This window comes from Microtus pennsylvanicus, chromosome 7 (assembly GCF_037038515.1).
Source record: "Microtus pennsylvanicus isolate mMicPen1 chromosome 7, mMicPen1.hap1, whole genome shotgun sequence".
Lineage (NCBI taxonomy): Eukaryota > Metazoa > Chordata > Mammalia > Rodentia > Cricetidae > Microtus > Microtus pennsylvanicus.
This window is the reverse complement of record NC_134585.1, coordinates 118,103,113-118,115,348: the sequence shown is the minus strand read 5'-3', so window position 1 is coordinate 118,115,348 and position 12,236 is coordinate 118,103,113. Positions and strand designations below refer to the sequence as shown.

Here is a 12,236-nt window from a genome sequence, read left to right as displayed (position 1 = left end):
CCTGTCAATCCAGGGCATCTGGGCTTCTGCTGAAGTGGGATACAGAGAGGAGATGTTCAGGGTTCTTATTTTTCTCCTTTCACTTAACATGGTTGCACTCTCCACCCTACACCAGAGGGCCATCCTCCACATCCTTCCTCTTAACTCATGCTGGCTTAATTGAGAATTGCAAAAGATTTCCTCATACTGTTTTATAAATAATATAAATTGTATCTTTTTATTTAGTTTTTAAGATGCAATTTCTAAGAGTGACGGATGGTGTTAAGTTCCCTGCTGTGCCTTAAAGTAGAAGTACCTTCCTCGCTATAGGCTTCCAAAGGCCACAGACCAATAAAGCAAAAATTAGCACGATTTTATATTGTACACTTGGGAGGTGATCCTGAGCCCAGAGAATGGAGCTGGTTCTCTGAGATCTGGCTCTTGCCTTTCTTCCTTAAGTCACATGCCCAAGGTTCCAGGCACTTTGTTTTTCCTTCAATAAAGGAGCATTTGGAAATAATTGTGAGTTACTCAGACACCTCTGGACTGTGCCCTCATTTTCCAAGGAGGCAGTATCAGCCATATAGCCATAGGTGAACTGGAAGCCATTTTCTGGCTTAGAAACACATGTACCCCAGAGTCTCATAATTTTCTTCTTTCCCTCCATCTCCAGTTGCTGATTCAATGAGTCATAGAGGCACTCTGTCTCTTTTTAATGTTTTGCAGACTTAAGCTGATTAACTACCACGCTTCCATGTAGAATTCCTGTGTCTGCTTCCTCCATTGGCTGTCTGGGTTGGGGGCAGCAGAAGTGATGGAAGCTGTCTAAGGAGTGGGGTGGGAAGGACCTTGGCCTCTTTCTGTGTTTATAACTGGATCTGTGATTCATCCTCTGAGTCATTCAGCTCCACCTCCCTCCTCCGACTGCCCCTCCCAACAGCCCTTGCTCCTGGCACAAACGTGTAACCAAAATAGGGGTCTGAAAACGAAAAACTGATAGAGCTCTTTGCCTCTCTCTGCCCTCTCCGTCCCATGGGCTTCTGGGTGTGTGCTGCAAGTCTTCCGTTACCTAACCCACGGCTGCTACCCCTTCGCATTTCTGGTTAGGTGATGGTCCAAATCACCCAATTTATTTCTGGTTTCTCCCAGTTCTGACTATTCCTTCCTCTGTATTCTGCTGCTCCCATACCTTGAGGTATCAAAAAATAGAATGAGGCTCTCTGAAGGAAGAAGGTGGGGAGAGGAAAAGTGGATCGTGGGATTTTAAACCATGGGGGTGGGGCACACCTCTCTACCTGCCGCTTCCTTCTTACAGCCCGTACTGTATTCCACAAGACATTGAGGTGTGGGGCGGGGTGGTGGTGGTGGTCAGCGGCCTTTTGGATTCCTACAGTGGGGCTTCTGGGGCTCTTGCTAGCAAGTTACATACCTGTTTGTTCCAGACTGACTCTGCTCGGGCTACCTTCAGTATTTCCACAGTTGCAGCCAACCCTGGGAACTTGGGAAGCTGAGGCTGGAAGGATGTGTGCTGTGGGGAGGGGAGTATTGGGTGTCACGGCCCCCACCTTAGGATTGCTGCCTCTGTACAGACTCAGAAACAATAAAACAGCAGCTCATTAACATCAATTTTGTGTTCATTTCCTGTCTTTTCCGTGTTGAAACATGCTGCCCTCGAGTTGCCTTCCCCACCTCCATCTCTGTTCCGCGCCTCCTAGCGCCCCACCCCCATCTTTGCTCCTTGAGTTAAGGAAGGAGGGGGCTATGTGATCCTGGAGCTGAAAGAAGGTTTCCAACCCTTAGCTTTCAAAGTCCAGAACATGAATCATTCATTAGGAGATCTGGTGACTGGGTTGGAGGGGAGGAGGCAGGGCTTTCCAGGGGAATAGGTGAGGGCGGGAACAGGGAGGTGCGCTTGCTGTGCGTAAAGGCTGGATTAGATACTATGAGTTTTTCCTGTGCTTTCTACCCGCCTCCCCCCTCCTCCGCCCCACTGCCGAGATTTGCACGCCAAAATACCTGTACTACGTCTGCATCCTAGACGCACCAACTTCCGCCCACTCCACTTGCCCCTCGGCCTGTCACGCTCTCCGGAAAGGACACAAGGTCCTGTTCCCATTTACATCCTCTTCTCAAGCCCTGTCGTTAGCTTGTCGGTGAAGGTTGAAAATCAAAACATAGGCCAAAATAACATAATCACAAACCCATAAATAAACCAAACAAAACACTTGAGTTTCCTAGTGTTTCGTTTCCACTGAAACAGTAGAGCTAGCACAAAATGTTTCTATCTAATAATTGTATTACTGCCCCCACACTTCTAATATTCATGAACAGAAAGAGACTAGAATGTGGGATTGGGTGAAGGGAATTTGGGTATTCCCCAGTTACCCCATTTCTCCCATCTTTCTTAAGGTCCTCCATTTCCTTTCTACTTTCCAAAAAATTGTGCGTATTCTCCTTTAAGGGGTTGGGCATCTCGCCTGTCCTCTTTAGACTCACCGAAGTTTCCAAAGAGCCTCCCGTGTCTGAGCAGGACACACCTTTCAAGTAAGACCACCGGAACTGTGCTCTTGGCATCCCAAAGGCTGTTTCCCCTGAGTCCTCCCTGGCCTCTTTCTCCCCACCTCTAGGATTTAGCCTCTCCCCAGAGAGTGAGCATCTTTGAGAACTCCCACCCTTAGCTGCTCCACTCCCGGATGGAGCCAGGGAAATGTGGTGGGGGGGCCGGGGCCAGAGTTTCAACATTGCCCCCCGGAAGGAGGAGCCAGAGATGGTAAGGAGAAGGAATGGGGGGAGAGGGTGGCAAGACGGTATGAATGGGGATGCTGTGGAAATTAAGAGGGAAGCAAAGGGTCCAGAGGAGGAGGGCGTATCTTTTTAATCAACTGCCATGGAGCTTGCTCTGTCCTTTTCAGTCTCGAGTTGTCTCATTATCCATTAACTAGCCCCTCCCTGTCCTGTCTGCCAGTCCCAGGCCTGAGCTCCTGGCAGTCACTGGTCTCAGTTTCCCCAGAGGGAGAGGCTCAGTGTGGGTCCCTGCCGGCAGCTGCTGAAGAAATCCCAGATCCTGAGGTTGGGAAGTCCCAGATTAACTCTCCCCTTCTCAGCTCTCTGGACCCAAGTCTGGCGGAGGCAACAGGATGCCGGAGCCCAGCAGTCATCAGCTTGGCGGTTGCCTGGCCTCTGGGTGTCTCCCAGGTAATAATTTGACTTCCCAAGACTCCATCAGGATTCCTCCTACCCCAGCCTTCGTATGTTCTCACCAGACATAGCTCTGGATTCCTTTCGTCGGAGTTGTTCTGCCTGAGGCTTGCTCTCCTGTCTCCCCAGAGCTGCTGGGGAACCTTAATGTTCCCTCTTGTTTTCTTGCCTTGGTTAGCCCTTTTCTTATTAACTAGTCCATGATCATTGCGTGTCTACTATGTGCCGTGTTTTGTACACTGAGTTTTTAGAGGTTAAAAAATGCAAACCATAGCCAGGTGGTGATGGCAGTGCACGCCTTTAATCCCAGCACTTGGGACACAGAGGCAGGTGGATTTCTGTGAGTTCGAGGCCAGCCTGGAGCCTGGTCTACAAAGTGAGTTCCAGAATAGCCAGGACTGAGGACACAGAGAAACCCTGTCTGGAGAGAGAGAGGGAAAAAAAAGCAAATCATTTCCCTTCTATCTTCCATTCTAGAAAGAGGAGTAGAGATGTAGACATGTGGGCAGCACAGGGAACAGTTAGAACTTGGCTTCCTTTTTTCCCTTTTAGGGGAGAAGATCCTAGCATGGGCACCAGGGCTGAGGAAGGGGCAAGAATTGGAACTGCCTGGAACTCTGATCTGCACTAACTTTAGGGTCACCTTCCAACCTTGTGGATGGCAGCGAAATCAGGTGAGATGGTCAGGATAATAGACAAGACAGAAGCTGGGCGTGGTGGCAGTGACCTGTGACCCCCCCCCCCCCCCGAGGCTGAGACAGGAAGACCATGAGTGTTCCAGGCTAGCCTAGGCTACATAGCAATACTCTTGTTACTGGACAAAATAAAAGGACAGCTAGAGTGAACAGCAAGGGAGTCTGGATTCAGACAAACAGGATTAGGGGTTTTCTTTTGGATGTATCATTGATAGTAGGAATTATTTCTAGGGAAGTAAGTTGCCTTCTACTGGGGAGGGGAGAGAGGAGTCAGCAAAATGGGACAATGATGGCTGTCCGAGGTCAATAACAACAGTCTTGGCTTCCTTTAGGACACTCCCCTGAGCAGTGAATATGATTTTGCCCTGGTCAACATTGGGCGTTTAGAGGCTGGTAAGCCTGAGGGTTTTATAAAAGGGGCGGGGCAGGCTGGACTGCAGGGAGTCCTCCCAGAGTAACCCATAGCTATCCTACTTGGACTCTCGCTTCAGTGAGCGGCTTGTCCAGAGTGCAGCTCCTCCGTCCGGGGTCCCAGCTTAAGTTCATCCCAGAGGAAATTCTCATTCATGGCCGAGACTTCCGTCTGCTTCGAGTTGGTTTTGAGGCTGGAGGGCTAGAGCCTCAGGCCTTTCAGGTAAGAACCCTTTCATTTGAAGAACTCTTTTCACCTTAGGAACCCAGCCTCTTCTCCATGCTCCAGGCTCTCTCATCAGTTCACTCCACTCTAGAAGCTAAAAGACTGGAGTGATAGTCTCATGAGTGGGAGGGGCCTGGACTGTAGTTTGTCTCTGTCAGTTGAGGGCAGTAACTATGGGTAAGTTTTTACCTCTGAAAATTGTGGAGAGTTGGATAATAGTCCCAAGGTTCCTCCCCCAAATTAATGTTCTGAGTCTGTGGTTCTAAGCTTGTCCCTCTGGTCCCAGTACCCACTTGTGGAGGCCCCCTTCTCTGGGGCCTGCCTTAGCTTCTCTGCGCTATTGGTGGTAAAGATGGTGGAGCAACATGTGCTCCGTTTCATTCTTCGTCTGGGGCTAAAGGATGGAATATGTTTTCCTCTCCAGGTAACCGTGGCCATCGTTCAAGCCCGAGCTCAGAGTAGTCAAATCCAGCACTATAGAGGAGTAACCCTGAGCAAAGTTGGTGAGTGAGGCCTTAGCTTAAGGAGATGGGAAGAGTCTGAAACCGAAGGGGCTAGTTGGATAAAATATTTCTTTTTCCTCTGTGTCTCACTCCTGCTCCAGGCAAGGTTACTGGCTCCAGAAAACCACCTATTCCTCTCTTGGAGACTTTAGAAGACTGGGAAGCTGAGCGGAAGAAGCAGGGGGCCAGAGGCTGGAGGGTTAGCACAGTCAACGAGAGGTTCGACATGGCTACCAGGTGATGTCCCCGTCCACCCACTCCTGCTGCCTTCCAGGTCTTCCCAGAGTCCCTTGATCCTCTAAGCCAGAACTTCCCATAAACTCCAGGCTCTGTTACCTCTGTTTTTAAAACCTGAGATCCCTTGGAATGGTCTTTCCAAAATAACTTCCTTGTCATACTAGCTCCTATTAGCAGAGGTCACTGACAGGCTGTGACGTCACTCTTTATTTTGTCATACTAGCTCCTATTAGCAGAGGTCACTGACAGACTGTGACGTCACTCTTTATTTTGTCATACTAGCTCCTATTAGCAGAGGTCACTGACATGCTGTGACGTCACTCTGTTTTGTAATACTAGCTCCTATTAGCAGAGGTCACTGACAGACTGTGACATCACTCTTTATTTTGTCATACTAGCTCCTATTAGCAGAGGTCACTGACAGGCTGTGACGTCACTCTTTATTTTGTCATACTAGCTCCTATTAGCAGAGGTCACTGACAGGCTCTGACGTCACTCTTTATTTTGTCATACTAGCTCCTATTAGCAGAGGTCACTGACAGGCTGTGACGTCACTCTATTTTGTCATACTAGCTCCTATTAGCAGAGGTCACTGACAAGCTCTGACGTCACTCTCTGTTTTGCAGCCTCTCGGGTTACTTCTGGGTCCCTAATCGAATTCTGGACAGTGAGGTCAGAAGAGCATTTGCCCACTTCCAGCAGGGCCGTGGACCGGTTAGTCTGAGATTAGAGGGTCAGGGGAAAAGGGATTGGAGGGCTTCCTGTGAGGTCATTGTCGGGACAAGGGCAGCTTAAGAATAGTTCTTCTACAATGACCCTCTTCTCACCCTTATGAAGCGCTTGTCCTGGCACCACCCTGGCGGCAGTGACCTTCTCCGATGTGGAGGCTTCTATGTAGCCAGCGACCCTAACAAAGAAGATGTCAGGTGAGGAGTTGCGATGACACTTGGGGCTAGGTATTCTTAGGAGACGCCTTGCCGTAATTCCTGACTCCCTTCCTTCCCTGCAGAGCAGTGGAGTCCATGCTACAGGCTGGGCACCCTGATGTTGTCTTGGTAGATTCTATGGACGAGATGCCCAGTCTTGCTGATATCCAGCTTGCCCACGTGAAGCTGAGGGCCCTTTGCCTGCCTGGTGAGAATAACCTGTGAGCCCCCAATTCTACCCTGGTTTACTATTTTGTATATTATAGATGACTGGCCCTTTAGCCCATGAACCTTCACTTTTCTATCCCATCTTCATCACTTACAGATTACCAATAGCCTGTTTTCCCCCAAATCTTTTTTGTTTTGATTTCTTATTCTTTAAGACAGAGCCTCACACGTAGCCCAGGCTGATCTGTAGCTCACTATGTAGACCAGGCTGGCCTCAAACTCACTGACCCACCTGCCTGCCTCTGTCTCATGAGTGCTGGGATTAAAGGCATGCACCACCACACTCTGCTCCCCAACTTTAAAAACAAAACTCCACTGCTGGCTGAATATGGATCCAGTGGCACACACACACATACCTGCATGGGCTCTGAGACACTATCTCAGAACAAAAATGAAAAAAAAATCTTTATGAAATTCACTCTACCCATCTTAAGTATACAGTGAATTTTATTTACTATATTGTATACTCAAAAACCTTTTTAAAATGCTCAGGATCAAACCCAAGGCCTTCCTTTATATTTAATCATGTGTACACATGTGTCTGTATGCTGTGTATTTGGGGGTGCCTGTGGAGGCCAATGGTGTTAAACCATTAATCTGGAGTTAAACCTAGATCTGGAGTTACAGGTGGCTCTGAGAATCACTCATCGGGAAGAGTGATGTGCACTCTTAACACCAAGTATTCTATCTAGCCCCCACTACTAAACCATTTTATTTTGTTTTGCTTTTTTGAGACAGGGTCTTATTGTGTAGCCCTGACTGTTCTGGAACTCATGCTGTAGACCAGGCTGGCCTTGAACTCATAGACGTCTGTCTGCCTCTGCCTCCCAGGTGCTGGGATTAAAGGAGTGATACCCTTTATGTGCATTGGTGTGAGAGTGTCAGATCTCTGGAACTTGAGTTATAGCTGTGAGCTGCCATGTGGGTGCTGGGAATTGAACCTGGGTCCTCTGGAAGAGCAGCCAATGCTCTCAACCACTGAGCCATCTCCTTCGCCCTCTCTATCAGACTTTAACCCATTAGGGTATAGACCTGGATCCTTATCTCTTTGCCTCTCTTGATCCCTCTCTGCTAGATTCTTCTGTAGCTGAAGATAAGTGGCTCTCAGCCTTGGAAGGAATACGATGGTTGGACTATGTCAGGTATGCTCAACTTTCTGATTTTGATTAATAATTCCAACCTGTCGCCGAATGTAATGGTGCACACCTTTAATCCCAGCACTCAAGGCAGCAGCAGAGGTAGACGGTAGAGGCAGGTGGATGTCTATGAGTTCAAGTCCAACCCGGCCAAGTTTCTGGATAGCCAGGGATACTAGTAAGACTCTGTCTTAAAACAAACAAAATAAAATCCAACTTCTCCAGCCTTCTCTTGGCTTGGACTTTCCAATGGCCTTCCATAAATTATCCTCTCAGTTTCCCAAGAAGACTGTACTACTGTTTCTTAGAAGGAGCAGGTGTTTGGAAATCTGCCTCTCTCCTAATCTATTACTCCCTTCCTCATATGCCCCTCCAGGTCTTGTCTTCGAAAGGCCAGTGACATCTCAGTATTAGTGACATCTCGGGTCCGTTCTGTAGTACTTCAAGGTGAGTTCCTTGGGTCAGCTCCTTGCAGTCCTGACCTTTTCCTTCATGTGACTGGAAGATCTGTAGAGCTTCCTTACGCCCTTAAATTCTAGCATCTTTGTGCTCAAGGAAGCAGTTGTGCCAAGGCATCCTTCAGAGCTATGCAGTCTCCCTGCTGTAACAAGATGCTCTTAGTCCCTCTGGCCCCTTCATCAGTGGATGGGGACCTGTCCTCATGCAGGTCCCCAGGAAGCGTGGCTCTGCTTCCTCTGCGACACTGGATGTTTCTAGAAGGTGAAGTCTATGAAGTGATTCATTTGAGCTTTGTTTTCTCTTCACTTCTCTGTGCCCTTTCAATCCTGCTTTCTCTTCCTTTCCTTTCCGTGCCCCTCCTGTCCTCTCTCATGTTTCCTCTTCTCATTCCCTCCTGCCCTAGTTTCTCGGACCCCCTTTTTTGTTCCTTCTTCATCGCCCAGAGCGTGGGGATCGTGATTTCAATGGCCTCCTCTCTTCACTCGTCCAGTTGCTTTTGGCCCCAGAAGCCCGGACATTGTTTGGTTTCCAGTCACTAGTGCAACGAGAGTGGGTGGCAGCTGGACACCCTTTCCTGACCAGGCTTGGGGAAACTGGGGGCAGTGAGGAGGTGAGAACACTTTAGGTTTTGTTTTGGGGGGGGGCGGTCATTCCGAAGAAAATGAGAGAGAATGGCAGAGGCTGACCCACTGGAAGTGAACACAGTCTGAGTGGACATTCAGATGGCCAGGCTCACATCCTGGTGCTCTTAATTCTGACCTCCTTAGTATCCTGCTCCTGGGCCCTTTGTTCTTGTATTTTGCTATCCCCTTCTTTAGATCCCTGTAGACTCTCCAACCTCTTTTTCCTGTTTTAGGCCCCAGTGTTTCCTCTCTTCCTTGACTGTGCCTGGCAGCTTCTCCAGCAGTTTCCAGCTGAATTTGAGTTCTCTGAGTTTTTCCTTCTTGCTCTGCACGACAGCATCTGGGTTCCTGACACCCTCACCTTCCTGAAAGACACTCCCTGGGAGCGTGGGAAGAAGAGTGGGCAGGTCAGTGACCTCTATAGTTTTGGTTTTTCTTCCCCTGGTAGAGTATTCAAACTTTGAGATTTGGTCTTGATTTATAAAAATTGAGGTATATGGAAGGGGTTGGGGGAGCTCCCTCTTGAGATTAGACTTTTGTTCTATATATGATGCCTGAAATAGGAAGTAAGGGGGTTTGTAGATGTAGGACAGGTGGACACATACACACTGGTTTAACAATCCGTTTAAAATTTGTGTGCATGCGTGCACGTTTATGTGTGTGAATGTGGATGTGTGCATGCCATAGGAGTCCTGCCGTGGTCGGAGGGCAAGCTCCGGCGTCAGTCTTCACCTTCCTCCTACTGCTTGTCTGCTGCATACTCCAGCCTTGCTGGACCTGCGCTCTCAGGGACTCTCCTGTGTCTGCCTCTCGTCTTCCTGTGGAAGCACTGAGGTTGCCGACCCTGAGCTGTGTGTCTGGCCTTGTGTGGGTTCTGGGCATTCAAATTCACATGGCAAGTGCTTTTCTCCACGAAGCCACTTCCTGAGCTCTAACCAACCCCTTTTCTTGCTTCCGCTGTCCAGTTCAACTCCTATACACAAATTTACCCCCCTGAGGACTCCCAGTCCGTAGCTGGGAGCTCTGCTAATCTACATCTGTCTGTCTGGGACTGGGATTTACGCTACAGCAAGGAACAGATATCACAATTCCTTAATCCTGGCTACAGTCCGGAGCACTGCCCAGATTCCTGGCTCCCCAGACAACAGGTAAAATGTCTACCCTTCAATTTCCCTGACTTTCTCAGGCTCACACTACTAGACGATGTAGAAAGACAGGATATCAGAGATCCTCAGAGAAAGCTGCCATGTCTTTCAAAGCTGTCACGTGTAGCCTGTCTTCAGCAAGACCGCTATCCCAGAATAGCAGACAGCATCCTTTTTGTCTTCATTTCTGCTTGCTAGTCCTCTTGTTTCATGTCCATATATTACAAGCTTCTCTAAAAATGAACCTAGCCGGCAGTGGTGGCGCACGCCTTTAATCCCAGCATTCAGGAGGCAGAGGCAGGTGGATCTCTGTGAGTTCGAGGCCAGCCTGGACTACAAGAGCTAGTTCCAGGACAGGAACCAAAAAAAAAAGCTACGGAGAAACCCTGTCTCGAAAATAAAAAAAATAAAAAATAAATAAAAATGAACCTAATAACTCTGAAGCCCTAAGCCTAGTGAGATGGGAGCTCAGAGGCGGCTTGGGGTTTCAGCCACTGGGACCACGAGTGGGCGGCAGCTGGATACCCTCCCACTTCAGAAAGCAGTTGTTTTCTCGGTTGTCTGTTGACTTCACTTTCTTTTTTAGAAAAGCTTCATGATTCCTGGACCCCCCAGTTCTGTGTGGCTGTTCTCTCGAGGGGCCCTGACACCCCTAAATCAGCTCTGTCCTTGGCAAGACAATCCCTCCTTGCTGGCAGTCTCTTCTCATTGGCTCCCTCGACCTGCTAGATCCTCCGAAAGCCTAGCTGATCAAGAATGGGGGCTCCCCTCACATTGGGGAGCTTGCCCTTTACCTCCTGGGCTACTGCTGCCTGGGTATCTGGGACCTCAGATCAGATTCTGGAAACGTTGTTACCTGAGGGGAAGGCCTGACGTCCAGGTGAGAAGGGAAGACAGACAGGAGGGGGAGAAAGAGCTGGAAAGGCAACAGGCTGGAGGAACTGGGGGTACTCTATCTATCAAGCTGGGATACTGTTTATCCACTTGGGCTAATCGGTGGTGGGAAACTGCCTCTGGCTTGAGTCATGTAGAATGTAGGGCATGGGCAGAAGAAGAAGGAGCATTTAAGACTCTAGAAGTAGCAAGGATCTTAAAAACAGATACTACTCCTTTGCCAGGCAGTGGGGCCCATGCCTGTGTGCAGACCAGGCTAGCCTGGTTTACAAAGTGAGTTTCAAGACAGCCAAGGCTACACAGAGAAACCATGTCTTGAAAAACACAAAACAAAAAAAAGCAAGCAAACCAGAGGGACTTGCAACAATATACCTTTGTGCCCTTCTTTCTCTCCTCCCCAGATGGGTTCCTCAGCAGTTACAGTCTCTGGCCTCCAGGAAGAGCTCTCTTGTCTCCAGGAACTATTAAGAAAATTGACACCAAGAGTATCTCCTGAGGATCACTGCAAGAAAAGAGATCCAAATACCATGCTCGCTCAGATCCGTTGAAACTGCTAGCATTCTGGAAGGCAGGGCAGAGGGGACGGAGGGGGCGGTTCTGCCAAGCTTTCTTTGTATCTGACTTTGGTGCTCAGTTTTCACATCCCAGCCCATAAAGGAGCTAACTCCCTGCGTGAGTCTCTGTAGCAGAGGCAGGCGCTTCCAACCTCCAGCTCCCTCCAGCTTGCATGTCGTTTGGTTACTAGAGCTATTTTTGTTTCTCTTGATTTGAAGAATAAGAAACAAAACCAGTTCAGAATGTGGTTGCCTTCCCCCCGCCCTGCCCCCGAGGCAATTCCATACTTTTTAGATCACAAACAGTCAAAACTGTGAGATCAGTCCCTAGATGTCCTAGAGACCTCATTCTCAAGCCTCGCTGCGGCTTTGAAACCCTGTCTTTTAGTCTTCTACCGGAACAAGGTGAATAAGGGAGACACCCTCCCCTCCCACTGTGTATTTTTGTAGTGGTATTTCTATTTAAGGAATTCATTAAAGTACAGTACTTCTACGCACTGCTGGTAGCGTTTCTTGTGTTGAATGATGATCTCAGAAAAGCGGTTGGAAGAAAAGTATGAACTGAGAGAATAGCACTCATGTTATCGATAAGGAAATAAAGGACACAAGTCAGGTGGGGCTGGGCTGAATTCACGTGAAATGTGGGGACAGAAGGGTGCCCTCCCTTTACTTTCTTCCTTTTTTTTTTTTTTTTTTTTTTTGGAGACAGGTCTCTCAGTGTAGTCCTGGCTGTCCTGAAACCTCCTCTGTTTTGTTTTGTTTTTCTAGACAGGGTTTGTGTGTGTAGCCCTAGCTGTCCCGGGACTAGCTCTGTAGACCAGGCTGGCCTCCAGACCCACCGGCCTGAGTGCTGAGATTAACAGGTGCCATCACGCCCACCACACCCAGGGAAAGGTTCTCTTTGTGTCTCTTATATAGGCGATGGGACAAGAGCGTGAAGCTGCTGAGACCAGAGTGTGTTGTGGAAAGCTTCAATACTGGCTTTGGGTCTCTGATTTCCCAAACATTAGTGGAGCTCAGAC

The 12,236-nt window shown here is 48.7% G+C and overlaps 1 protein-coding gene across 1 annotated transcript; it reads left to right on the top strand.

Annotated features, from left to right (window-relative positions):
* The first annotated feature begins 2,483 nt into the window (after nt 1-2,483).
* Mtmr11 (myotubularin related protein 11) lies at nt 2,484-11,710 on the top strand. The gene is made up of 17 exons (XM_075978099.1): nt 2,484-2,749; nt 3,084-3,174; nt 3,730-3,851; nt 4,205-4,265; nt 4,364-4,506; nt 4,934-5,012; nt 5,114-5,249; nt 5,876-5,963; nt 6,087-6,175; nt 6,259-6,383; nt 7,479-7,545; nt 7,916-7,986; nt 8,442-8,608; nt 8,855-9,028; nt 9,587-9,769; nt 10,353-10,646; nt 11,062-11,710. The coding sequence occupies exons 1-17, from the start codon at nt 2,687-2,689 to the stop codon at nt 11,206-11,208; spliced, it is 2,100 nt and encodes a 699-aa protein (XP_075834214.1). The 5' UTR covers nt 2,484-2,686; the 3' UTR covers nt 11,209-11,710.
* The last annotated feature ends 526 nt before the right edge of the window (nt 11,711-12,236 follow it).